This window comes from Python bivittatus, unplaced genomic scaffold (assembly GCF_059951505.1).
Source record: "Python bivittatus isolate LINGU-HERP-01145 unplaced genomic scaffold, Pbiv_v1 ctg000520_np1212, whole genome shotgun sequence".
Lineage (NCBI taxonomy): Eukaryota > Metazoa > Chordata > Lepidosauria > Squamata > Pythonidae > Python > Python bivittatus.
The window spans coordinates 3,327,606-3,353,615 of record NW_028277080.1 but is presented as its reverse complement, the minus strand read 5'-3'; the positions used below and the strand labels follow the sequence as shown (position 1 = coordinate 3,353,615).

General features: G+C 39.4%; 1 protein-coding gene across 2 annotated transcripts in view; it reads left to right on the top strand.

Annotated features, from left to right (window-relative positions):
* Positions 1–25,944, top strand: part of SLC22A15 (solute carrier family 22 member 15) — a 44,945-nt gene extending 19,001 nt beyond the window's left edge. The window contains exons 7-12 of one of the 2 annotated variants that reach the window (XM_015889543.3): positions 4,663–4,803; positions 9,715–9,800; positions 15,809–15,950; positions 18,747–18,819; positions 22,896–23,084; positions 25,731–25,944. In XM_015889543.3, the coding sequence (XP_015745029.2) occupies positions 4,663–4,803; positions 9,715–9,800; positions 15,809–15,950; positions 18,747–18,819; positions 22,896–23,084; positions 25,731–25,814 (715 nt within the window). In that variant the 3' untranslated portion in view covers positions 25,815–25,944. The remainder of the gene's footprint in view (positions 1–4,662; positions 4,804–9,714; positions 9,801–15,808; positions 15,951–18,746; positions 18,820–22,895; positions 23,085–25,730) is intronic. The other variant, XM_007436692.4, reaches the window with a different exon arrangement.
* The last annotated feature ends 66 nt before the right edge of the window (positions 25,945–26,010 follow it).

The window sequence follows — 26,010 nt, the reverse complement described above, 5'->3', positions numbered from 1 at the left end:
TGAACAGGGTCTCACATCCGGTAACCTGCGGACCAGCACCCCTGAAAACCATAAGTGATTCTCGGATGACAGTTGCCTCACCACCACCCCTGCTCTGGGTTTTCAGCTGGTGCCACACTCGAAACCTGGCTGGGCACATTTCTGAGAGCCTATCCAAGGTCCAGTCCAGTCCAAACCAATGTCAAGTCCAGTCCAAGTAAGTGCCAAAGACGTTAATAATCCAAACACAACTCCGAGGAGACAATTGAGTGGCTCCTATCCTCCTCCATCTTATTGGAAGTGGTATGCATTAAACATGCACACATACACACAGACACATAATACTATAAAACACAGCTACTTTTTGCCATTTTACTTTTCCATAGCTAGCAGCTAACCTTGATAGCATTTAGTCAGTCAGTCAAACTTTATTTCAGTCAAAGACCAGTATAGAACAAAACAATTAACAAATTGTTAAAAGCAAGAGAGGACCAAAAACAAAACACAGTAATACAGAATATTATTGTCACTATTGTTATCACTGTAAACTGCGTTGCTAGGTCCAAAAAAATCAGAATATTATTTGTCTAAAACTAAGGCATAAAGCCAAAAATCCAAGATGGGGTAGATTAAAACAAAACAGAATAAAGTGACATCTATCTACATATTGTATTTAGTATTGTTCAAAAGTTAGGCACAGTTACACTATATTGAGGGATGGGAATTGGTCACCTTAAATCTTGTCTTAATAGCAGCATAACAGAATTTGGCAACATCCAGAGAGGTAGAGATCCTTTGATCAGAAAGCAGAATTTGTATGTAGAAAGTATCAGAGTGACTTGGGTATTTAATTAGGCGAAGGGAAATAAAATAGATTCTAATATCTATATAAAAGCAGCAGTACAGTAAAATGTGGGCCATTGATTCTATGGCACCTATAGCATGTGGACATAACTGAGCAGTATATAGAATTTTTTTGTATCTGCCTTCCAAAATGGCTGAAGGAAGATCATTAAATTGAACCAGTGTTAAATCCCTTCTCAGCTTGGATACTGTAATATTGTTTAAGTATCTCGCTGGTCTAAACATATATAATTGGCTGCTCAGAAAAACATTCCTGGGCAGTAGAGCCTAGTCTTGTTGTCTTTCCACATCCAGAACATGTTGTGTTAAAATTCTCTTAGCTTGGAGCTTCTCTCCAAAGAAAGGAGAGTCTCTTGTGAAAAGCCATAAAACTGCAATTTATCAAGGAAACATTGCTCCCATCTAAGCACTAAAATTGTCTACTAATGTCAGGGGAGGTCAATCCTATGGGGAAAAAATTAACTTTAGCCAGTATGTGAAGAAAATTAGTCAAATTTTGTTTTCAATCTTGACTGATCCCTTTTCGCAATGGAGGGTAACATTAGAGACACAGCATGGTACTTGGAGGATATTTTTTAAGAATTTGGATTGTACAATTTCTAATTTTGAATAATGATCATAAGGGCCAAACTGTGCACCATACAAGAACTGGGCACATACTTTGGCTGTAAGTAACTTTAGGGTAGCTGGTATAAAAAAGGCACCTCTTGTTCTGTAAAAAATTTCAGTAGCTAAGGCTGATCTTTGGGCATTCTGAGCTATGTAATCTAGATGTGCATTTCTCCAACCTGAAGCCTGGAAGACAATTCTGAGGTACCTGAAAACTTTCGCTTATTCAATTCCATTTAGTTGCCATGTATGGATTCTAGGGTGCTTAGCAAATACCACTATTTTTGTCTTTTCATAATTTATTGTTAATTCATCATCTGTGCATTGAGTGACAAATTATCTTAGTGCACGTTTTAAACCTATTGGAATCTGGGACAGAAGGACTGCATTGTCCACGTAGAGTAGCATTGGGATATGTTTATGTGCTAGCTGATGGGAAAAAAAATCAGGAGTGTTCTGACAGGCCACCAGGGAATTCCTATAAAGATTGAATAATGATGGGGCCAGAATGTAGCCCTGTATGACTCCTCTCACTGAGGGAATTGCTTTTGTGAGATGGCCTTGTGAAATAAATCGAACTTCACAGGAGTTCTCATGCAATTTATATATCAATAGTAATAGTCGTTTTTCTGTTGTGGATTTACTGAATTTGCCCCATAGTCTGACTCTACATATTGAGTCGAATACAGATTTAAAATCAATAAAAGCTGCATATAATGCTGAGCTAGGTTTGTCTGTATACTTTTCTACTAAATGTTGTAATAGAAATACATGATCAAGGGGGGAACGATTAGCCCTAAAACTGGCTTGTTCCTCTGCCAAAATCTGTTCAGATTCCATCCAGTCCAGTAATTTTGTGCTTCAATGTTTAACATATAATTACTTCTGGTACTTAATAGACTGATGAGGTGATAGTTAGCTGGTAGATTCCTTTCTCCCTTTTTGTAAAAGGAGACTATTGTTGCTGTGCCCCAATCCTTTGGAATTATCGCAAGCAGTCAATCCTCACATTTAGTTTTATATCCTGAGATGAAACTAACCTACGGTTACTTTCAAATACAGTAGTCCTCAACTTATGACCATTCATTCAGCAACTGTTTGAAGTTGCAGCAGTGCTGAATAAAGGGATTTAGGACCTGTGCCCAAAGTTACAGCTGTTGCAGCATCCCCGCAGTCATGTGATCAAAATTTGGGCGCTTGGCAGCCCACCTGCACTTATTACTCCGGGGGCACTTCAACTCCCCCCACCTGCCTATCTACCCCCCATCTATGTCCTTTTGGCCCCCTGCTGCCCTGTGCTCCACTGCCCCAGCTGACCTTTGCCATGTTCTTGCTCCCGCTGCTGAGGCTGGGCTTCGTGTTGCGAAAAAAAACAAAAAGCAGCCCCAAAGTTTGTAGCATGCCAAAAAGCCCCTTTGCACCGTGTTTCTGGGTTGGACTGGGGCTGGGCTTTGTGCTGCAAAAAAAAAAAAAGGAAAAAGCAGCCCCTGAGCCGCAGCATGCCAAAAAGCCCATTTGCACTGTGCTCCTGGGCCAGGCGGGGGCTGGGCTTCGTGCTGTGCTGCACTGGCCACTGAAACGAGCACTGAACAGATACTCAGGGCCTTGTACAAACTACTCATCTGTCAGGGCCACAGATAGTGCTTTGCACATGCAAAGTCCGCTTCCTTCTCCATTGCGTTTTTATGTGGACCATTTTTCCCTCCTGCTTCACCCACTGGGTCAAGATAAAAAACAAATGAAAGGAAGAGGAAAGAGCACCACCATCAAAAAATAAACTTTCCTCATCATTGCTGTCTTGCATTCTGGAGAAGCATGAAGGCCACCCTGTGGCCAATCCACAGGATAGTTCTACAATAATATTAGAGCCAATTGATTTACTGTAGTTACCTAGCTGTCTTTAAAATGACCTGCTCCCTTTCTCTCCCCTCCTCATTTTCCATTGAGCATCTACTTAACTGTCCCATAATTCATTTGTTAAAACACTCTGCCTATCAAATTAAACTCCACCTGATAAGCTTATGTTAATAACTAGTTGAGCTATAAAGTTTGAGACCAAAATTATTAGCTACTTATTTTGTCATTCATATATTATCAGCCAATTGTACTCTGAACATAATCCACTCTTAAAATCTGAAAAGTTTAGCATTCATAGGACATATGTTCATTTTGGGCTTGTGATTTTGAAGATGTAAGTATTGGAGCACAAGAGCCATGAGTTCAAAACTCCTGAGATAATTTGTATATAATTTTTATTTAAAAATTGAAGAGTTAAGAACTAAAAATACAAACTAAAATGCAGAAAAGCTAAACACATGCTATAATTTGAATTAGTTCATCAAACTGATATTCATCAGAAAATACATCAAAACAAACCAGAAGCCTAGGTAAAACAAGTGCTTTAAGCAATTGACAAAAATAAATTAATGAGGACATGTGTTTAAGTAAAGATGGAACGAAAATTGAAAAGCTGTTCTGTTTTGAGCTTAGAACAAAACAGTTCTACTCAAAAAGTTCTGTTTTCCATTGAAACAGCTTGAGTATTACATGTTTCATTGGAACAAAAGGACTACAGGTAAAAAGTTCTTCATAGGAAAAATGCCCATCACCACTCTGCTCTCAGGCATTAATAATATCTGCCAGATGATGTCAGGAAGAGATAATGTCAGGGACAAATTTTTCTTCTCAAAAGCCAGTTCTAGCATGCCAAGTGAAGTGAGGTACTGATTCTGGTACCTATCCAGATAATACTTTTTTCCAAGGATGATAAAAAATAATGCCAAAGAAAATTAGTTATATTAAGAGTAGTATGATGGCACACCCTACTCATATACTGCAGACCTCCTACCAACATCTTTTAGTGGTCCCCTGTGGGGGCAGCTGAGCTGAATGGGGCTGGGGCTCGCAAGCATAGTAGCCTTCATACTATGGAACATGCTTCCCCTCAAGATTAGAATGGCACCCTCAATTGCTGGCCTTCTGGAAACGGTAGAAAATGTCCAACATTATACTTACTGCTTTACATTAGCTGTTACATTTTTACTCTATAAACTGTTGGAAGTCCTTTTTGTTGACTGGTGGCATATAAGCAGAATAAATAAATAGTCCTTTGGTATGTATCAGGCATCGGTTTGCTTTCATGTTTATGGTTATTTTGTACACAGGATATTAAAGTTTGTTGCAGTTAAAATGTCTTTTTTTCACCTCTAGGTTTGTATGCAGCTTGGTTTATTATGGTCTTACTCTCAACGTGGGTGACCTGGGTGGCAGTATCTATGCTAATTTGGCTCTTTCTGGTCTAATAGAGATCCCTGCATACCCACTATGTGTCTATTTGATAAGCCAGAAATGGTAAGTGTTGAATAGATGTTACATAGATGTCAGCTTTATGCAGGCATTTGCTTTTAAGACAGATCAAGTTAAAATGAGTCCATGGGAACATATACAGGCATCTCTACATATTCAGTTTCTTGTGCAGATCTTTATGCATTTAGTGTGAGTTGCAGGTTTTTATTTATAATGAGGTGGGCCAAGTACATCCCACTGACTTTACTTACCCTCTGTCTTCTTTTTGTACCAACTGAAGATCGCATCACCCTAATTTAGCAGCAAATAGTGGCATGGGTTTCCTTTTTGAAAAGGAATGGGCAGGAAAATAAGTGTTCTCCAGTTCAGTATGTACCCGAATATGAATATATATGCACATGAATACCAAAAAACAAAACAATAGCGGAAGATTCTAGACCCATATTTTCTAGTGATCCCACTTCATCATTTCAGTGCTCTTTGTAACCTTTGACAACTGGAATAAAAGGTTGGGGAAAATTAATGCAAATGATATACCTAGTCTTGAAGCCTAATCAGTGCAATAGGCTGTAAAAGAGTCTCTATCCTATTTTAATGATGCTTCTATACGTGTGGGTAAAATAGGAAAGCTTGTAAAATGCATATTGTCTGACAAGAAAATGAAGCCTTGTTGTCAGAACTGCAAATGCTTTGAAGATGCTGAAATAATGTGTTTGAATAATTGTTATTATAATATGATAGTGTAACACAGTTAAAGAAGACAGACACATAGTCCTTTTATAATTCTATTTTTGTCAGTGAATGTACTCAGAATAGGTATTCTAACAATAACTTCTGTGTTTAGACCAGAGTTTCCCAAAGTGTGAGGTGTACTTCCCTTGGGTAGGTACAGACAGAGTCCAGGGGAGGTGTGAAGAACCTTTTAGTTATATTATTACAGTAAATCTACCTTTCCCAAAGTTTCATTGTATTGTTTTCTTTGTTCATTTGTGTTCATTTTGGTGTTTGGATTTTTAGGGGAAGTGTGTACATTAAGATTACACTAAAGGGAGGTTTGATGGCAAAAACTTTAGGAACCTCTGGCTTAAAATACAATCCTCAAAATACAAGAATCTAATGACTGTCCGCCTGTACCACCTTCAGTATCAGCCATGATTTCTTCATTTGTTCTTTTGTATCAACAGAAAAACAAATGCAGTTGTGATGAGCTTTCAGGCTAATAGGCCATGGTTGAATTATCTGTTATTCTGATGTTTTGCCAGCAACTGTGGCTGGCGTCTTCAGAAGTAAAGTGATCTGCTTTCTAGTGCGCTTCTCAACAGCTCACAGGCAACTGAGCAGGAACTGACTGTGCTCTTGTATTTGTAACAGAACTAATCTTTAATTGAACCATGTCACTAGAATTCTGGAAAGCCAGTTTCTGATTGGTTTTTCATCTAGGTGAATTTGTAATTGGTCTGATTTGAAGAAGTTCCAAAGGAGCTAATTTTTGATTGGTCTGTCTTTGAAACACGTTACTGCTTATTATTTTTCAGATGAGACTGCTGTAGATTCTATATGGTGTTGATTAAATAGCTCATTAATTAATTAGTTAATCAATTTGGTAATCAGCTGGGAAGTGCAGTACGGAGCAGTTTACTTTATCTCTGAAGATGCCAGCCACAGTTGCTAGTGAAACATCAGGAAACCAGATAATAAACTGTCTATTACTCCAGAAGCTCATCACCACTGGATTGACTCTGGCCGTGAAAGCCTGCATCAGTAAAAAAGCAAATATCTTCCCTACTGGAACAATTACATATACACACTGGTAAATATTTACAAGAAGTAGCTTTAAATGCTATAACAAGCTGTTAAAAGTATTACAAACATTTAGTATGCAATATAGTCATGGATATTGAATACAAATGTATTCAAGAAAGTGAAGACATTCCTGAACAAACATCACATAAATTGCAGTGCTCATTTAATGGACCTGATGGAAGAGTGAACTCACCACCTGGAGGAAGCAGGCACTTTTTCTTCCTGGGATCCAGAGTTTTGGTGCTGCCTGGGAAGGAGGATTAAAGCAGCCCCAGCCTCTCCTTAACTGGAGAGTTTGTTTTATTAAAAAGGAACTGAAAATAGGCATATGTGTGGGTGTGTCAAGGAAAAGAGTCAAGCCCAGAGAACAGTGGAGACGCTGGAAAGAGAAACTCCAACCCAAAGGCAAGCACCTCAGCAGTAGTCTTCAGACAACAAGAGAAAACTTCAGTTCTTGGAGCTGCAAGACCATTAAGAGGCAGAGCTGAGATGGGCTGGGGACCCAACTAGAGTCTGCAAATCTGCAAACAAAACCAAGCCCACTATGTGCAGCAGCCCAGATGCAGAGCATTACAGACCAGATCCAGAAACAGAGGACTGTGAGTGCTGGTATGGGGGAGAGAAAATCCCATTTCCACATCTATAAAGGAGTGAAAAGGGTTTTCACATGCAAATGGATTGAGATTGGCTACAAGAGCTGAAGACCTGGGGGAAAAGGAAAGATTTAAAAACGGAATAGTTAAGATAAGAAAACATAGTGCTACAAAACATAGAAATAGGAACATAGAAATAGAACATAGATATGAACATTTATAAATTAAATAAGAATAGAAATAGTTGTAAACTTATAGTAGTAGGACGATAGTAGAATAAGATAAGAGTTTAATTTTGTAAAATAAAACAGTTTTGTGTGGGAAAAACAAATGCAGTCTTTGTGTTCTGTACCATATTAAGAAAAATCCTAACAGATCTCCTAGCAAAAGATTGCAGTCTTTCAGAAACAGATTAATGTAGATGTTGGAAAGTACTTCTTCAAAAAGCACTTTGCATCACCTATTCTGGAGAAACTGTGCATGTGTGTGTGTGTCAGACTTACTCTTCCATAAACTGATGAAACGCTGTAGTGGATTGTTTGGAGTGCTTTAACTAATCTGTTCTGGCTATTCTGATTGTAATTTGTGAACAAAATCACTGGATTAATTTAGGGGTTTCCTTCATTACATATATCTGTAAATTTTGGATCAGTTTAGTGTATAACACAAAACAATGTCTTCCCTTGAGCTGACAGCCCCACATGCTGCCAAGATGGTAGTGTGTATAAAATTAACTTGCATAGTATTGAATCATTTGTCAACCTCCCCAGGCCATTCCACTTCACCTTTCCAGTGGCAGGTTTGGCTATCATGGGAGGAAGGTGTTCCAAATTTCCTCTCAAAGTACTAAGATGCTAAATACTGCCTTTAGTATTAAATTACTAGCTATAATTTCCAATTGGATAATTATGGGAACCACACCTCAGGAGGCCTATATGAACTCCTGAATTCTATCCACACTATGTTGGCAAAGCCATTCAAAATGAGATCCTATGCTTACTGGCAAGAAGAGTCAAACAGAAGCTTGTGACAGATCTGTAGGCAGTAAGGACTGCACACCTGACATCATCTATGTGGAACAAATATCTTTAATGATGCATTTTATTATAGCAGTGGAACTTGGTAAAAATGTACCTGGAATTGGTTGCTGGCAGAAAGCATTATCTAGAATGTATTGAGAACTACAGAGCAATTAACCTGACATTATTATCTGGGAAGGTTCTCAGAAAAATCATGAAGTGATTGTTTCACAATGTTGCAGATCACTGTGGTGATTACCAGAAATCAGCATGGGTTTGTCAATACTAATGAGATCCTGAAACCTCTGTTGTAACTTATCTCATGGCATCATGGCATTATAGTGCCTTAGACTGCATGGTGTTGTAAGGTTTGCAACCCTGAATCCCAGAGAAATCCAGTGCCAAGAATTCAGGAGGAGGCTCTTAGAAAGAAACAGCTCTTTATTCGGCCAAGTAAAAGGAAGCTGGGTGGTCAGCAACCCAAAGCATAGGCAGCAGGTATGCCAGGGTGTGCCACACCAACGGAAATGCAAGCTCAGTTTTTATAGTTTACAGGGACAAGGCAGTTTGAACTGCAGTTTGAACCAGTTTAGCTGTAGACCGTTTCCTGGATACCCTCAAAGTGGCTGTAGACCCTTTCCTGAATACCCTCAAGGTATCCTGCATATGCGTCCCTTTCGCCTAATGGTGTCTTCCTAGCGCAGTTGCAAAGGCAACTCCCCCCCCCCTTCAGTGTGTCATGTATTGTATGGCCTAAAGACAATAAAATATAAGAGATCCAGCAGGGTTGTAGTTACATGTATGTAGAGTTGGTGGGAAGTCTTCCTGATTATGTTACCCCATTTTAGAAAAAGATCTGAGTTGCTAACTAAAACCTAAATTAGTAAAATCAAAATTTACTGGTAAACCTAGTTTATCAATTTCATTTTGAACTTTGGTTTTTATGAAGAACATTAAAATTTAAATCCAGGGAGATTGAGGCATTTTGACTTGTTTCCAGCTGTTTCTGAGCTGTATCTCATTCATGTTTTTAGCTATTTCCTTGTTTTGAGAATAACTGCCATTTGAAAAGCAAGAGAAAGATATAACATGAATAAATACCACCTTAAAGTTGTACAAAAGCATTATGTATACCACCTTAAAGTTGTACAAAATAAACATCTAAGATTTTTTGTCTTAGAGGCGTAGCTGCCTAGTGTGTATGTTTATGAGAGCTGCTGTGGTATACTATAATGGTTAAGGTGTTGGAGCAGGAGCAAAGGGACCCAGGTTCCCATTTATCCTCAGCTAGAGAAGCTGACCAGGTGTCTTTGGGCAGTCATTCCCAGCCCAACCCACCTCACTGGGTTCTTCTGGGGACTATAGGAGGTGGGAGCATTATGTATACCACCTTAAAGTTGTACAAAATAAACATGGGATATAAATTAAATAAATATGTACACCACCTTGAGATCCTTTTACAAAAGAAAAGATATAAATCAAATAAATACATTTGTTAATTTCTCCTCATATTGCCTTTTTTTTTTACTTCTGATTATCAGGTTTGGCCGTAAACGGACACTTGCTGCATCTTTGTTCCTGGGAGGACTGGCCTCCCTTCTTGTCATGTTCCTTCCACAAGGGAAAGGTAAAAGGATTCATTTATTAATTATGGAAATTAGAATGTAATCAAAAGTGGAGCTGCGTCTCAAGTTATCAAGAGTGCTCTGTCTGTCCCTGAACCCTGAACCTGGTAGCCTGGAAGCACAGGAGAGGCAGCATTCATAGTTCCTTTCCTCCAATGAAAATATTTCCTAACCTTGCCAGAGTTGGGAGGCTATCAGCTTAGACCAGCCTGAGAAGTGTATAGGTAGTCCCGGGGTTACGACGGCACAGGGACTGCTAGGATTGCTGTCGCTAAGCAATACAGTCATAAAGTGTGATGTCATGTGACCACATCGCTTAGTGATGGCAATCCTAGCAGTCCCTGTTGCCATTGTAATTGCAGGACTGTGCGGGTCGTTAAGTGGGAAGAGGTGGGAGTCCCAGGTAAGGAGTATGGACAGGATGGGGAGTGTGCCACAGGTGGGCACTGGAGAGCACAGGTGGGCTGGCAAGGGCAGCAGGCAGGCCAGTGGGCAGGCCAGCAAGGGCAGTGCATGGACTCTAGGAAGTGCAGGCAGACAACTTGCTACTTTCCCTGCCGGCTCCCCATTGACTTTGCTTGTGGGAAGCCAGCAGGGAAGGTCGCAAATGGTGATTATGTGACTGTGGAGACTCTGTGATGGCTGCAACTTTGCAGACCAGTTGCAAGTCCCCCTCGTTCAGTGCTGTTGTAATTTTGAACAGTTGCTGGTCATAAGTCGAGGTCTACCTGATTAATTTTCGTGGCATTTTATGGTTATGTGTATTATAACCTCTGGGACCAAAGACCCCTCAGTTGTACCTATTGTGGGGCATAGATCTGCAGTGACAGTCCTGCATTTCAATAACAATTTTTATTATGCTTAATTCTCATAGATTTTAGCAGAGGGAAGGCTGAATTGTTATTTCCTTCATTAAATTTTATGCTTTAGGCTTAAATGTCCAAAAAATTGCATGATTTCTTTGGGCTTCAGTTCTTCTGACAAAAATCCAAGTTCAAAAGTAGCCTAATAACTACTGTGCAGGCTGCATGTACAGAGAGAGGAAGATTCCTACTGCCTGGTGCAATTCTGCCATCCAGTTAGCTATAGGCAGGGTATTTTTAACTACAAGTTTAGTGAGCACTAAACCTACATTCAAAAATATCTTAACAAGTGCACCATGGGTTACATAATGCAGAAAATCTCCCTCCTGGTATGTTGTGCAACATCACTCCAGATGTTAAATACTGCTGACATATGTGCAAGGGAAGGATATGCATTGCAGTGGGAGGGAGACTTTTGCATCATGCAACTGGGTAGAGGATACAGGAATCTACCTCCTACCTAACTTGTTCACTCTTTGAGCTCCCTCCCTCCTCCTCCTGTCTCTTTTCCCAACCTGTGAATCAGCTGATGGTGCTGAGAAAGATGGCCAGTTAAGGGTGGGAGGCAACTCTTTCAAAGCCCTTAGATACATGATGCTATGGAGCTGTGGAATTGGAGAACTGAGGATTTGAAAGCGCACCCTCTCTCAGTTCTCCTGTCTCCTCTCCCAGCCTGAGAATCGGCTGATATGACTATGTAACATTTGAGTTTACCCTACAGATTTCAATTCTAAACTTGGAGTTCAGATTTAATGGGCTAAAACCCATAGTGGGTTTTAAAGCCCTCCAAAACACCTCAAGTAAACCAAAAGACCCAGTAGCCCAAGAAGAAAAAACAGGAGTTATCTACAACATACAGTGCAACATACAGTGTAACAAACACTATGTAGGACAGACAGGCAGAAGGCTAGCAGAATACATCCATGAACACCAACTAGGAGTCAAAAGACATGATGAAAACTCCTTAATCTCACAACACTTGGACAGACTTAACCATAGTTTCAACTGGGAAACTGTCAGCATCTTAGACCAAGCTAAGTCCAAAAATGTGACGGAATTCCTGGAAGCTTGGTATTCAGACAAGTCAGCCGTCAACAGGCACATAGAGATAAACAACATCTACGCACTGTTCAAAAGAGACAATAAAAAGGAAACAAAAAGACCAGAACATCTCCTTGCCAGTAATCATCACCCAGATAAGCAGAGATTAACACCAAGATTAACACCAGACAAACAATCAATCAGTAAACAATAACCTAATCAAGAAACTACCAAGAAGAAGAAAAAAAAACCCACCCCCACCAACACTGGCAGGGCAAGCCACTGTATATAAACAGAGAGCAAACCCCACTCTATTCTAGCATGTTACCTAGCTAGGTAATGAAACGTTTGCAAGAAAACAACCAAGCTCAGAGAACCCCAAGGACTCCATAGTGGTAATTCTTCCATGGCCTCTTGAGAGCTTTGTGTAGTTCAGTGTTCTTCTCCTGTAGACCTCTATTCATGAGTGCTCCTCTGCTTTCTGTAAGCTTTTTAGAAGAATGTGAACCATTTTTCTATTTGTGGGTTGCATTTACTTTGACTAATTTGGTGCATTGCCAAAACTTTAAAATCATTGTGTCTTTTGCTTCTGAATCGGTATAAGGCTGTGATTCTGAAATGGTTGCCATTTTCATGTAAAAATTAACAGATGGGGAGACAGATGGGAGTAATAGTATTATTGGTACAACTGGATAAGCTTGTGAACGGAAAGATGTTGTTATGATGTACAAATCTGAGTTTGTTTCTCAGACTGAAAAAGATTTGCTACTCCCGTAATAGAAATTGTCATCAAGAGCTCCAGTATCTGTCTCTATTGCCTATATCTCTGACACAGAGCTCATCTGTAGTATGTAAGGGACTTTTTCATCATCATCATCGTCATCTACAGTAGATTTATTATAGCCTCACTCAGAAAGACTCAGGATGGCTTGGTGGTATGTGACCTAAAATTACTTAATACTGAAGTGGTGTTCTTCAGCAAACTCAGTTGGTGTTGGCCTTGGTCTATGTATGTGAACTCTCCATTCTTGAATTTGCAGAACAATATAACCTAATATTCTTATCCAGGTTGGTTTTCTTGTTTATATTAACCAGAAAAAATGGATTTGTAACATCTTTTCTAAGGCCTCCCCGCTCAATTGGTATCTGTCCTCCACTTTTTAAATATTCACTGACAGATTATGCAGTTGTAAAAGTCCATTTGAGTTGGATAATTTGAAGCTGTTCTCGATTTGTAAACTACATGTAAGGGCCTGACTTGCCTCTTTTAATTCAGTTCTTTTCTCCTTGTTTGCATAGTGTAGTAACTCTCCATGAGTTGACTAATCATCTGTATGTGATGTGAAGTGCACAGAGACCAGGATTTATTTGTTTGTTTGTTTGTTTAAACATGGGCACATAGGGCCCCCCAACTCAAACAATGTGACTCTGGGCAGCATACAACAAAAACAAACAATGAAGAAAGAAAAATAACTGTATAATGTTAAAAAAGAACAACCTGATATATAAAATATAAAATAACAACCAAATGGAATAATTAAACATCCAAGACTCCACTCAACTGGATTCAAACACCGGGGGAAATGCAAGGCTTTAACGGCTTTTCTAAATGCAAGCAGAGTTGGGGCCTGTCAAATATCAAGGATGGGGAGATCATTCCAGAGAACAGGTGCGGTTGCTGAAAAGGTATTCATCTTAGATCCCATAAAATGACAATGTTTAAAGGAGGGAACCTCATAATGCTGCTCCTTATGAGTGTGTGTGGGACAGGCAGATGTTCTTGGAAGAGGATAGTCCCACAAATAACCCTACGCCACGTAAGGCTTTAAAGGTAATAACCAGCAGTTTGAATTGAATCTGGAAGCCTATTGGGAGCCAGTGCAGCTCGCAGAGTAATGGTGTCATATGGGGTAATGTGCTGCATCCATAACCACCTAACCACATTCTGGATCAGTTGAAACTTCAGATGATCTTCAATGGCAGCCCCATATAGAATATATAGTCCAATCAGGAGGTGACTAAGGCACGAGCGACCATGAACAAGGCCTCCTGGTCCAGAACAGGTGCAACCGGCATGCAAGATGCAGTTGTGCAATGGCCTCCCTGGCCACAACTGCCACCAGCTTTTTGAGCAGGAGCTGTGGGTCCAGGAGGACCTCCAGATTGGGTATTGAGTCTGAATGGGACAGTGCCACCGCATCCAGAACCAAAGATGGAAACACTCCAGTTCCCAGGTCCAGAGGATACAAAAGCCTTGGCAGGGTTGAACTGCAAAGTGTTCTTACCCATCCAGACCCTCACAATCTCCAGACACTGGAACAGAATCTTGACAGCTTCACTTAGATGGCTGTGGGCAGAGATATACATACTGATGATACAGTACTTCAACCTGCACCAACAGATGTCCTTATCCAGCATTTACATGTAGAGGGGGGAAGAGGATTGAGCCCTGATGCACCACACAATACAGGAGCCTAGGGATTGACTACTCTCCTCTCACTAACATCAACTGGAATTGATCCTGGAGGAAGGAGGTGCCCCCAAAATGGTGCCCCCAATTCAGCTGTCTTAGCTGGTCCTGAAGAATACCATGGTCAATGGTATTGAAGGTTGCGAAGAGATCAAGGGGAACCAGGATAGACACACCACCCCCATCCCAAGCTTGCCACAAATCACTGACAAGCACAACCAAAGTTGTCCCAGTACTACACTCTGGTCTGAATCCTGACTGAAAGGGATACAGATACCTGTAGTTTGCTTTCTCCAGGGCCCTCTGAAGCTGGAGACTAGATCTAAGGAGGTCTCTTGAGGTGAGGGTGCATACTGTCTCTTTCAGAGCTGATAGAACCACCCCTTCTCTCAAAGAGGCATTTACCACTTCATGTATCCACCTGCATGCACCCTTCCTGAAGGCTTTAACCAGGAGGGGCATGGATACAGGTGGCTGCATCCACAACCTAATCTGCTTCCTCAGGACTAACAGACTTGAACTCATCCCAGATAATTTGATTGTGCCTTGGTCACCACCACATGATGTGCCCAACTGAAGTCCCACTCAGAGGATGACAAAAAAATACAGGTTGCAGTCCTATAATTTAAATTCTTGTATTCACACAGCCTTCTCTCCTTCTATGTTATATTGCTACTATTAGATTTACTATGGTAGACATCAGGGAACTGAATGTGAAAGGCAGGATGATACTGCTTGAATGTGCATACATTTCATTTCTAGATAGTTCCCACATCTGGCTCTTCTCAAGTCCAGAGCCCACATATGATGATCACTCAGAGGCAAGCAGTCTGTTTTCCCTACAAACCAAAAATAAGTAATCAGAGAAGAGGCTGGGCTAGAAGCCTTTCCTGAACAGGCCAAGTTTTCTTTGCAGAATTTTTTGTGGATATATGGAGGAGCAACTAGTTATGTTAGCCCTAGGTCCAGTCTACAGATTTACTACCCAATGAGTAATACAGCCCATCTACAAATTTACTACCTCAGTGAGAACTAGATTGTAAAATAGCAGGTTAGTCTTCTGTGACCTTGAACTTCCTTTTCTCATTCACCAAGATTCTAATAATATTTATGAAATAGCATTTCTAATAAACTTTAGTGAAAGATAAATTTTTCTCTTACCTCAAACATTCGTAATATTTTAAGTAGTTTTGATCCTGTTCCATGGGAATTCCAGAGGACCTTCATAGTTCTCATGCAGCATGTATTTTAAAAACATGCTGTTGTGGAAAATTGGATTATTACAATGTTTAAATATTATAAAAAAAAATTCTTGAGTAAACAAAAAATAAGTGCTTTTTTTCTTGCTGTTTTTTAATGAGGCCATATGAATTTGTTGAGTTCTGTCTATGGCAGCCTGTCACATAAATACAGACAAAAGCAGTTCAGCAGTTCTTGTTCTTTAACCAGCAGCAGAGGCTGGAGCGAAGTTCTCTGGAGCTCAGCAGAGGGAGGGTACCTGCGGTGGGAGTACTTTGCACAGGAACTGCCTCTTCCTGGGGAGATGAGGGGCAGACTACCATAATGTTCTTTCTGGGAGAAAGCAGGTGCAACTCCCAAACAGAATTTTAAAAGTCATCCTTTCTTGCTCCTTTAGAAGATTTGTTTCCCCCAACAGCTACCGGAGTATTTGCAATTGTGAACAGCCGCTCTTTGTCTTTACTTGGAAAACTGACTATCAGTTCAGCATTTAACATTGTGTATATCTACACATCAGAACTCTATCCTACAGTAATCAGGTAAGACAAGTTCAATTTTTGTTGACTTTACAGTATAACTATATGTGATACCTATCCATTCTGCTTTTGTGGAGGTGGAGCACAATTCATAGAGTCTCACTTTCAGCAGAGGGGCAGCAAATCAGCAAGATGAGAGTTCTTTCTCATTGGAATTTGTATATTGGAATTTGAGGTCTGTTTTGTCTAAAATGTAATGTTTAAGGTATTGGACTAGGAGCAAAGAGTTCCAGGCTCAAATCCACCCTTAGCCACAGAAGCTCACTGAGTGACTTTTTGTCAGTCATTCTCTCTTAAGCCAACCTGCCTCACAGGGTTGTTGTTGTAGGGAAAAATAGGAGGAGGAAGCGGAATGCTGCCTTGAGTTCCTGAATGAAAGGAGGAGTATACATCTAAATAAATTTTTAAAAATGCAAAACCTAAACTGAAAAACCTTGCTTAGAAAAAGGATGCAGATCATATAGAAAATATGTTATCTTTGAAAACTTGATTTTTAGCTTTTATATCAATGCAGGTTTTCAGAATTGATATAGAAACACTAGAATAGCTGTTTCGTACTTGATCCAAATGCAGGCAGAATGGAAATATTGGAACAAAACTTAATCCATAATAAAGAATGTCATTGTTACATTGTTATATATTTATTAGACAAAATAAGAGAGTGGGGAGGTACATGCTTCAAAAATGTTTTGGAAGAAGTGCTTTGGAACTTGCTTGAGTGCAGTTAATATAGAAATCAAAGATATTAATCAAACACAAAAATAAATAACAGAAATGAACAGAAAAAAATAGTGAAATAGTGTTTGTTTAATTGTTGTATGCCACCCAGAGTCACTTTTATATGAGATGGGCGGCTATATAAATACAATAAATAAACAAATAGCTATATATAAAACAAAAAACCCTCCATTCTTAAACAGTAAATTAAATCTTTACCATATGTGGTAATATTGATGAGACCTGTCATGCATTGATAAAAAGCCAGTTCATCTCTAAAGAATAAACATATGTCTTCAAACCAGGACTTTAAATCAGGTGTAGCATAGTCTTTCATCAAGGTAAGACAGTACTTTTAGCTACAGACTGCAATAGTAAGTCCAGAAGCCTTCATCTTTCCAGGACCCCAATTTTGTGGTATATAATTTACCAGCATATCCACAGTTTGAAACCTTATTTTCCTTCCCAACACCATATTAACAACTTGATGAATAACCAAAACAGTACAATTGTAGCCCAAAACATATGAGTCTGTGTCCCTTCCATAATATTACATTTCCAGCATTCAGAGGTTGAGAGGCAACATTTGCTAACCACTTTTAATGTCTCCAATAAACAACCTATTGTTGAATTAATTGCATTGTACAATGATAAGATATAAATTTAACTTTAATTAAAACTCTAGCTATTTGGTTTATTAAAACAAAATATTTTAGCTCTTTGTTTCAAGTTTCTTGCAAGTTTTCCATATCTGTCTTAGTACTGTACTACTTTTCAGTTCTACACAAAAATTAACTGTAGATTTGGGAAACTCCAAGACTTTATTCAATGTTCTGACTAATTTTTAGACATACCAGACACAAACTGTGAAGTCAGAATATGTTTTAATGGAATATATTACTATTCACTAGGTTTAGACAATTGACATTATTTTGCTACAGATCATATGCTGTAAAAGCATAGTAGTAAGCTGATTCAAAGTGTGTTAATACCATTCTTTGTCCAAGGACTCCAGAAACAAGATTTACTGGTAATTTTTAGGCTGGCACTATTCTAAAATATCAATTTCTCATGAATATTAGGATCAAATTTAAGTTTCCTTCTCATCATTTTCCAGATATGTCTTAAAGCCTTTAATGCAGGAAAAAGGTTGGCTAGCTCCTTAGAGGCCTGGTGTTGCTGCCCTGAACCATCAGCCTCCTGGTTTTTTTTTCTTTTTCTTTTTGTAAATGCGTATTGTTATAGATTTTAATTGTATATCTATTTATTGTTTTAATATGTTGTGAGCCACCCAGAGTCCCCCATTGGGGGGAGATGGGCAAGGACAAGTTTAATAAATAAACAAACAAACAAATAAATAAATAAATACCTCACTTCTAACTAAAAAAGGAACCAAGTCCCTGCCAAGACATCAAAGTAGTCAAATAACTGTTTATTGTGCTAATAGTTCATTTCCATGCAGAAATAGAGGTCAAAATACAAGCTTTGTGACTGAGCTGGCAATCAGGAAATTTGAAACCCCCATCTTTGTGTGGAAGTCATAACTTTGATAAGAAAAACTTGGGGTTTGACCATCTCATAAAATCTTTCTCAGTATCCTAGCAATCTGTTTAAAATATTGAGCAGGTATTAACCTAATTTATATCATAGGGTGTATGTAGGCTAAATTGAAGTAATCCTGGGTCAAGGAATAAAACATTTTTCAGGCTAGAGACTACACTTGGTTTTCGAGTTTGCTTGCTTATTTATTTATTTGAATTTATGCAAGGCCAGGACAATCATGCTTAGAGACAAAAACTAAATCTGATTTAATTTAAATGTAAAGAAAACTAAATTCAGTATATGTTGTTGACATTATTGCTTCCTTTGCACTGAGTATTATTTTATTTCTCTCAAAGGCTTTCAAAGCTTTGTGCAGCTCTGGGATATCCAGTTATACTATTACCATAAATAAGTTTAAAATAATTCTTTTAAGCTTGTAAGAATAGTTAGGTCTTCTGGATTTAGAAGTATAACTCCAATCCTAAATCATTGGAAGAGAAAACTTTCACGTGAATACCATTGTGTTTTATTTCCCCACAGGAATGTTGGAATGGGAACCTGTTCTATGTTTTCTCGTGTTGGTGGGATTATTGCTCCTTTTGTCCCATCTCTGGTATGTTTCAATAATTTTCTATTCTCTCCTCTGTTTCCCATGCCCATTGCTCCTCCAAATGGGATTAGCACAAATGTGTAGATTTGTTTAAACTATTTCTTTGCAGCAGAAACAGTGTTGCTATGGTATTATTCTTAGCAACAGATTTCTTGATAAAGGCTGCATCCATACAACCTCCTTGTCCTGGCTCAGAGACAGCCCACATTCCAGTTGCTGAGAACATGCCCTCAAAATTGAGTCTCCGTCTCATTGCCAGTCCACTGCTGAGGCAGGTTAAAGCCAATCCAAGGTAATGTGGCAGGAAAGTGGTGTTTTCCATGGGAAAATGGAAGGCAACCTACCTTATGGACATTCTAGGTTTACTGGAGGTGAGCTAACCTTTGGGCTCCAATTTGCCCATTGTAAGCCTGCCTCCTACCGTCTGGTTTCTGCTTCCATGGTCATTTGTACTGTAGACTTTCAGAGAGACCTCTCTTCCACAGAGTTTGGAAGTAGTATTTTTTTCTTTATTCTTCTGACCCAGGAGGTCAGCCAATAAGTAGAATATAAAAGCAACATCTAACAAGGCAATAGGTTGCAATCCTGTACTTCAGGGCATTGATTCTTGCCTTTTCCCATAGAGGAATCATGGGTATTCCAGCACATTCATTTTTTCTGGGCAGCATGTCAGATTATATTAAGATGCTTGAACCTCTGATTGCTTGGATGATGGAGGTGAAGAACATTCTTGGCCATTCTTGGCATGATTACTGCATCATTTGGACATATGGGTCTGATTATAAACATAAACACAGGTTGTAACTCTTGCACAAGTCTATTGGGATGTGCTGGGTTGACCCTTTGGCTCCCTTGAGTTGGAATCCCTCAGCCCTTCACCACAATTCCCACTGTACTCTCCTGCATGCCTATTCATTATGCCGCCATCATCTACTTTATTCCACTGAAAAATCCCTCTCTGGACTATTTACTCAGATGGAAAGTAGACCTCCTGCCTTCTCTTATTAGTCTAAACACACAGCTGGGTAAATGATAGAGGCAAAATCTCTGTCAGAATGAAAACACCAATTCTATTAAAAAGTCAAGACTTTTATTATATATATCACTGTTACCAAAGTAGATGGGATCTGAAAGACAAAGGTAGAAAAGAAAAGAAAAATAACAGCGACTTCTATAGAGTTTATCTCAGCAGCTGCTCTTCCAGCCACACGCACGCGTGCGCGCACACACACAGAACCAAGGTTGAATAAAATAACACAAGGGTAAGAAGGGCTTTCAAAGGCACTTGGATGATTTTCCCAGAGTCAAAATTCTAATTTCAATCTAGTTTCCACTAGCCTTTAGATAGCTATATTTTTCCTAGATCACCAATCCAGCTTTCTTTAGCTGGGGAGTTTTCTCACCTTGGAATTTGCCAGCAAAGACCAAATGGAGCTGTCCCTTCCTCTTTTTAAAGTCCACTGGAAAGGGAATTTTTTCTGTTTCTGATTGGTTCTATAGAGTCTGATTTTCCTGGACTCTGATGATCTCTGCCCACTGCCTGGAAAGACAGGTGTAAGTTTGACTTGATAGATTTAAGTTTTCTTTTAACTCCTTTCAACCTGGGATTTTTTCCCATTCCCTACATAGGTCCAGATCATATCCCTATTGCATCTCAGAGGAATTACAGTCTTCATGTTATCAACCTTCTCAGAGTTCCCTCCTCCTCTTGGGGCCAGGCCAAGGAAGGAAGCATCACTTTAGCTCCTTTGGCATTTTAGAAATATATTAAGACAAATCCAGGAAAAAAGCAAAAGAGAGTGCCTCTTCCCACCTTTCCCCTCCTTTCCTCTAAGGAGAAAAGGAGCAGCTATCAAAGGAGTTGGAACTAAGGACAATACAAAAGGATTTTATATGGCCCAATCAAGGGTAAAAATCTGACACTGCATCGTTATTTCTTTCATGAGTCTCCTTTGCAATAGTCTATATCTGTGTATTTTATTTTATGCACTTAGATATATTTTTTTGAGAAGGAATCCATAGGGTTCACCAGACTCAAAGGAGTCTATGGCACAAAGAGGTTAAGAACCTCTGGTCTAAAACATGTATGAAATATGATGAGAAATCTATTCCTTCATTGTATGTTTTCTGTAACAAGTGGAGGCAGTCCATACTGCAAAAGAATGAAGTTAGAGTTCAGTCTATACATGAGAATTGCTATTCAGTCTATACATGAGAATTGCACTGTTCTTTCCCACCTTTAACTCAAAGGCATGAGTAAGGCATAATAGATGAGAATCAAGTTTTCCCCCAACTCCTCTCCTTTCCACTTTGCCTTTTTCTTCAGATAACCTAATTCTGCCTAGTATAGCTTGTATATTTATCTGTGCTTGCATAATTTTGGATCAGTTCAGATCTGCTGAAGATACCATTTAAATGTATCAGTGCAGAATTTAATTAAAAAATACTCATATTACCATATATAACAATTTCACTCCCAGTGTATTGTCGAAGGCTTTCACGGCCGGCATACGATGGCTGGTGTGGGTCTTCCGGGCTGTGTGGCCGTGGTCTTGAAGTCTTGTTTCCTAACGTTTCGCCAGCGCCTGTGACCGGCATCTTCAGAGTGCAGGAGCACAGACAGGAGCAGTTCTCTCTGTGCCCAGGGTGAAGTGACCCTTCTGTGGGTATTTATAGAGATCTTGGGGGGCGGTGGGGGGGGTTGGGTTACTGAGTGGCTGCTTGTTTTGGAGTCAGCATCTGTGTGTATTTTCCTGGGGATTAGGCAGGGTTTTTCTTCTACTGAATTGTTAACGAGGGGCTGCTGGGGGTGATTAGCAAGTTCATTGTGTGAACTGTTCACATGTCCTGGTGGTTGAGCTGAGTTCGTTGACCTTTTGCAGGCTGTATTTTCAGGATTGGTAGCCAGGTTTTGTTGATTTTTAGACTCTCCTCTTTTTTATTGAAACTGTGCTGGTGTTTGTGAATCTCAATGGCTTCCCGGTATAGCCTGGTATAGTGGCTGTTGGTGTTGTCCAGTATCTCTGTGTTTTCAAATAGGATTTTGTGTCCAGTGTGCTTGAGAGCATGTTCAGCTACTGCAGATTTTTCTGGTTGCTGTAGTCTGCAGTGTCTTTCGTGTTCTTTTATCCTGGTATGGATGCTGCGTTTTGTGGTCCCGATGTATACTTGTCCGCAACTGCATGGTATGCGGTATACTCCTGCAGCGGTGAGGGGAGTATACCGCACCGCTGCAGGAGTATACCGCATACCATGCAGTTGCGGACAAGTATACATCGGGACCACAAAACGCAGCATCCATACCAGGATAAAAGAACACGAAAGACACTGCAGACTAAAGCAACCAGAAAAATCTGCAGTAGCTGAACATGCTCTCAAGCACACTGGACACAAAATCCTATTTGAAAACACAGAGATACTGGACAACACCAACAGCCACTATACCAGGCTATACCGGGAAGCCATTGAGATTCACAAACACCAGCACAGTTTCAATAAAAAAGAGGAGAGTCTAAAAATCAACAAAACCTGGCTACCAATCCTGAAAAATACAGCCTGCAAAAGGTCAACGAACTCAGCTCAACCACCAGGACATGTGAACAGTTCACACAATGAACTTGCTAATCACCCCCAGCAGCCCCTCGTTAACAATTCAGTAGAATAAAAACCCTGCCTAATCCCCAGGAAAATACACACAGATGCTGACTCCAAAACAAGCAGCCACTCAGTAACCCAACCCCCCCCCCACCCCATCCCCAAGATCTCTATAAATACCCACAGAAGGGTCACTTCACCCTGGGCACAGAGAGAACTGCTCCTGTCTGTGCTCCTGCACTCTGAAGATGCCGGTCACAGGCGCTGGCGAAACGTTAGGAAACAAGACTTCAAGACCACGGCCACACAGCCCGGAAGACCCACACCAGCCAATTTCACTCCCTATCTGTAATTGATACAGAAAGTGTTTTACCAGTACAGGGCATCTAGAAACAATTTAAATGTGCAAAGGTTTTATAGCCATGTTGTGGGATTAACATGAGAAGTATAATTGCAGCCCCAAATAATCTCTTTTTTTTTAATAGAAAGTTATATATTGGTATCTGCCATATATTGTGTTTGGAGTGGCAAGTTTGTTATCTGGTCTTCTGAGTCTTTTACTGCCAGAAACCCTAAATAACCCACTGTTGGAGACATTATCTGATATACCAGTTTGCTCATATCGAAGGCTGGCGGGTGAAGCCATGTCACTGAAGATATTAGAAGATTCACAGGTATTTTATTTTATGTTAACAACTATCAAGTTGATTAGGAAAACTTTTCTAAATTAGACTAATGTCATGCCAGCCTGTCATGATGGGCTTCAAGAAATAAAGACCAAAGTCGTCTTAGAGTATTTCTAAAGTGTTCATTGATGTGATGTTTGGCAAGGTTGAAAGAAAAGAAGGCAAAAAGGGGCAGGACAATGGATAAAGTAGGTGAATTAGATCACCGAATTCACTAAAATGGTCTTGAAAGAGCTTTAGATTGTCCTTGGAGATAGGTAAAGGTAGTAGGTGGGCCTTACTTGATGACCCCTAGCAACCAGATTGGCAAATGAATCTAATCTGTTTTCACCCCTTTCTTCTTTAGGGATTCTTAGATAGACAGTAACAAACAATTCAGTGGACCAGTTGGGGGAATAGTATCTGTTTATTCCCAAATGTCTGTTAAATTTCAGATAATGTCAATCAAGGCAGTAGTTTACATAATTATGCACATGAGGTATATAACTGCAAATGATGTAAGATTAACGTAGAATAGATGAAAATTTAACTGCCTTGACCAAACTATTTTACATGCAACTGACGTGTTATTTCAGTTTAATCTGTGGCATGCAAAATATGCTAAATGATGGTTCCTTAAATTGAGGTTTCATTGTAGGCATTTATGTTTCCACAGGCAAATGTAGGAAAGTTTCCTTAATATTCAGAAAAGCTTCCCATCCATCAGGAGGCTGAGCCTCTCTGATGAAATGTCATGAGCTGGGCATATTCAGTTCCTAAATCTATTGATAATTGTGTCAGCTGATAGCATTTTCCAATCTCTCTGTTTTACATAAACTCTTTCTTTTTTCCTTAGAAATGTCATAAACATTCTCTTTTTACTTCTGTCCCCACCTCTCAACTAAATATACATAAATATATCAGAAGATACCCAACAATATTATTATTTAAATCATTTTACATAGTTCTTTGGTCAAAGAGGTTCCCACAACATCTTACAAATTTTGGTAGTTAGTACCCTTACCCTGCCTTACATGAAACAAGAAAAAAATTAAGAATCATTGTACAATGTGTTGAAAGCTGGAGTGATCCAAGCTATGTCATTTGGCATGAAACTTCCTAGTTGATTTTCAATCAATCCCCAAATTAATTCATTGTGGTAAACCATGTTTTGTGTAAGAGTGATTTCTGAATAAGCCATAGTTGGCAGATTTCATATAGCATACTAATTGGGTTGAAGTTGAAATGTTGCTGAATCTTCCAGCAGCCATCTCTTTTGGTTATTTTGGCTAGGGCTCTGGGAACTATAGTTCAGCTATATCTGAGAGCCATAGTTCCCATCTTTTGGCCTAAGCTATAAATTGTGGTTTACAAACTACAGATAATGGTTCATACAGCATATTAAACCACAGTCAAATAGGTATAATCACATTGTATGAACCCATTTGGGGAAGAGGCAAAACCTGATGAAAACTGTGAAGACGGAGTCCACTACAGGAAGGAGAGGCACCACCACAGAGAATTATTGTTCTAACACACTGGCAGTCTTTCTGTAGAACTACCCAGTCTAATTTTGATCAGACCAGCCTTGGATTATCCATTAAGCAAAATAAGCACATGCTTAGGGCACCAAAGGAAGGGGGACACCACAGAGGTTTTTCCCCAGCTATCATGTCCTTAACTCTTTCACTGCCTCTCTTTGCATTTTTTCCTTTATAACAATTTTATTAAAAATTGCATAAAAAGAGTTGAAAATTTGCATTTTGTCTAGTTATAAGTAAATAATTTGCTTATATTGCTTACTGCTATTTAGTGTTAAATAATATACATTTTTTAAAAGTTTATATTTAATAAAGTTGTGGGGTCCAGCTTGGGGGATGGCCTGGAAGAAAACTGAATTTTTAATCTCTTAGTTCACTTTCAGCACTTATTGAGTCTTAGTATCTTGTCACTTAAGCAATGGAAGGGCCCAGAGCACCATTGTTGGACTGTGCTTAGGGCATCAGTTGGCCTTAATCCGGCCTCGGATCAGACTCTCAGACTACCCCAGACTTCCTATAAGACACTTTGTCATCTCTTATCCTGGGCCCAGATCTCCATATCAGTTATGGAAAAAATGAAGATGAATTGGCATGATGGGTTGCCATCTTATTGAAGATTATAGCCGTGGAAGTGTTAGTAAGAAGATACTATATCAGTTGAATTGAGTACAGAATCCTAACCGAGAGGACACTTCAGATGTCTTGGGAAGTGACTTCTATGAAATCTAATAAGTCTTTGTAAAAGTCAGTGGGTCTTGTATGTGAAGTTAAGCCCAAACAAGTCCCAAATGAATGTTTCTAATAAAATCAAAAATACACATTTATTGGAATATGCCAAGATTGTTTGGTTTCTAATAATAGTCACTGCATTTTCATGTATGCTATTTCAGTACTTTTTAAATGCTTAAAATCTTTGTAAATTATTCTTAACATTATGTCCATTGCAGTTGGAAGGCTAAGAATAATAAGATAAGGTAAACCTGCCAAAGACTTCTGTCTTCCATCCATAAATTGGTAAAAAATTCTTGCGGTGTCAAGATTAATCCTACTAAATATTTTATCCAAAGCATGCTGAAGAGATATCTCTATGATCAAAATCTTACTTTCCTTTTAGTCTGACCAAGATAATTCATCCAGGACCGAAAGTGACAGTGAAGAATTTTATGATGCTAATGAAGAGACTCAGATGATCAAGTGATGGATAAAACCTCCCTGTTCAATATTATGCCCTCTTTGTGGAGAAAAAGCTGGGCAAATCATACTTAAACACCAGGTGCAATTGTGGCCAGTAGCAATATAATACTGTGCTTACTTTTAAGAAAAAACAAGTTATGGTTCACATTTACCAGACTGAGAGAAGACTACTGCCACCAGCTGGCTCCTCCCTTGACACA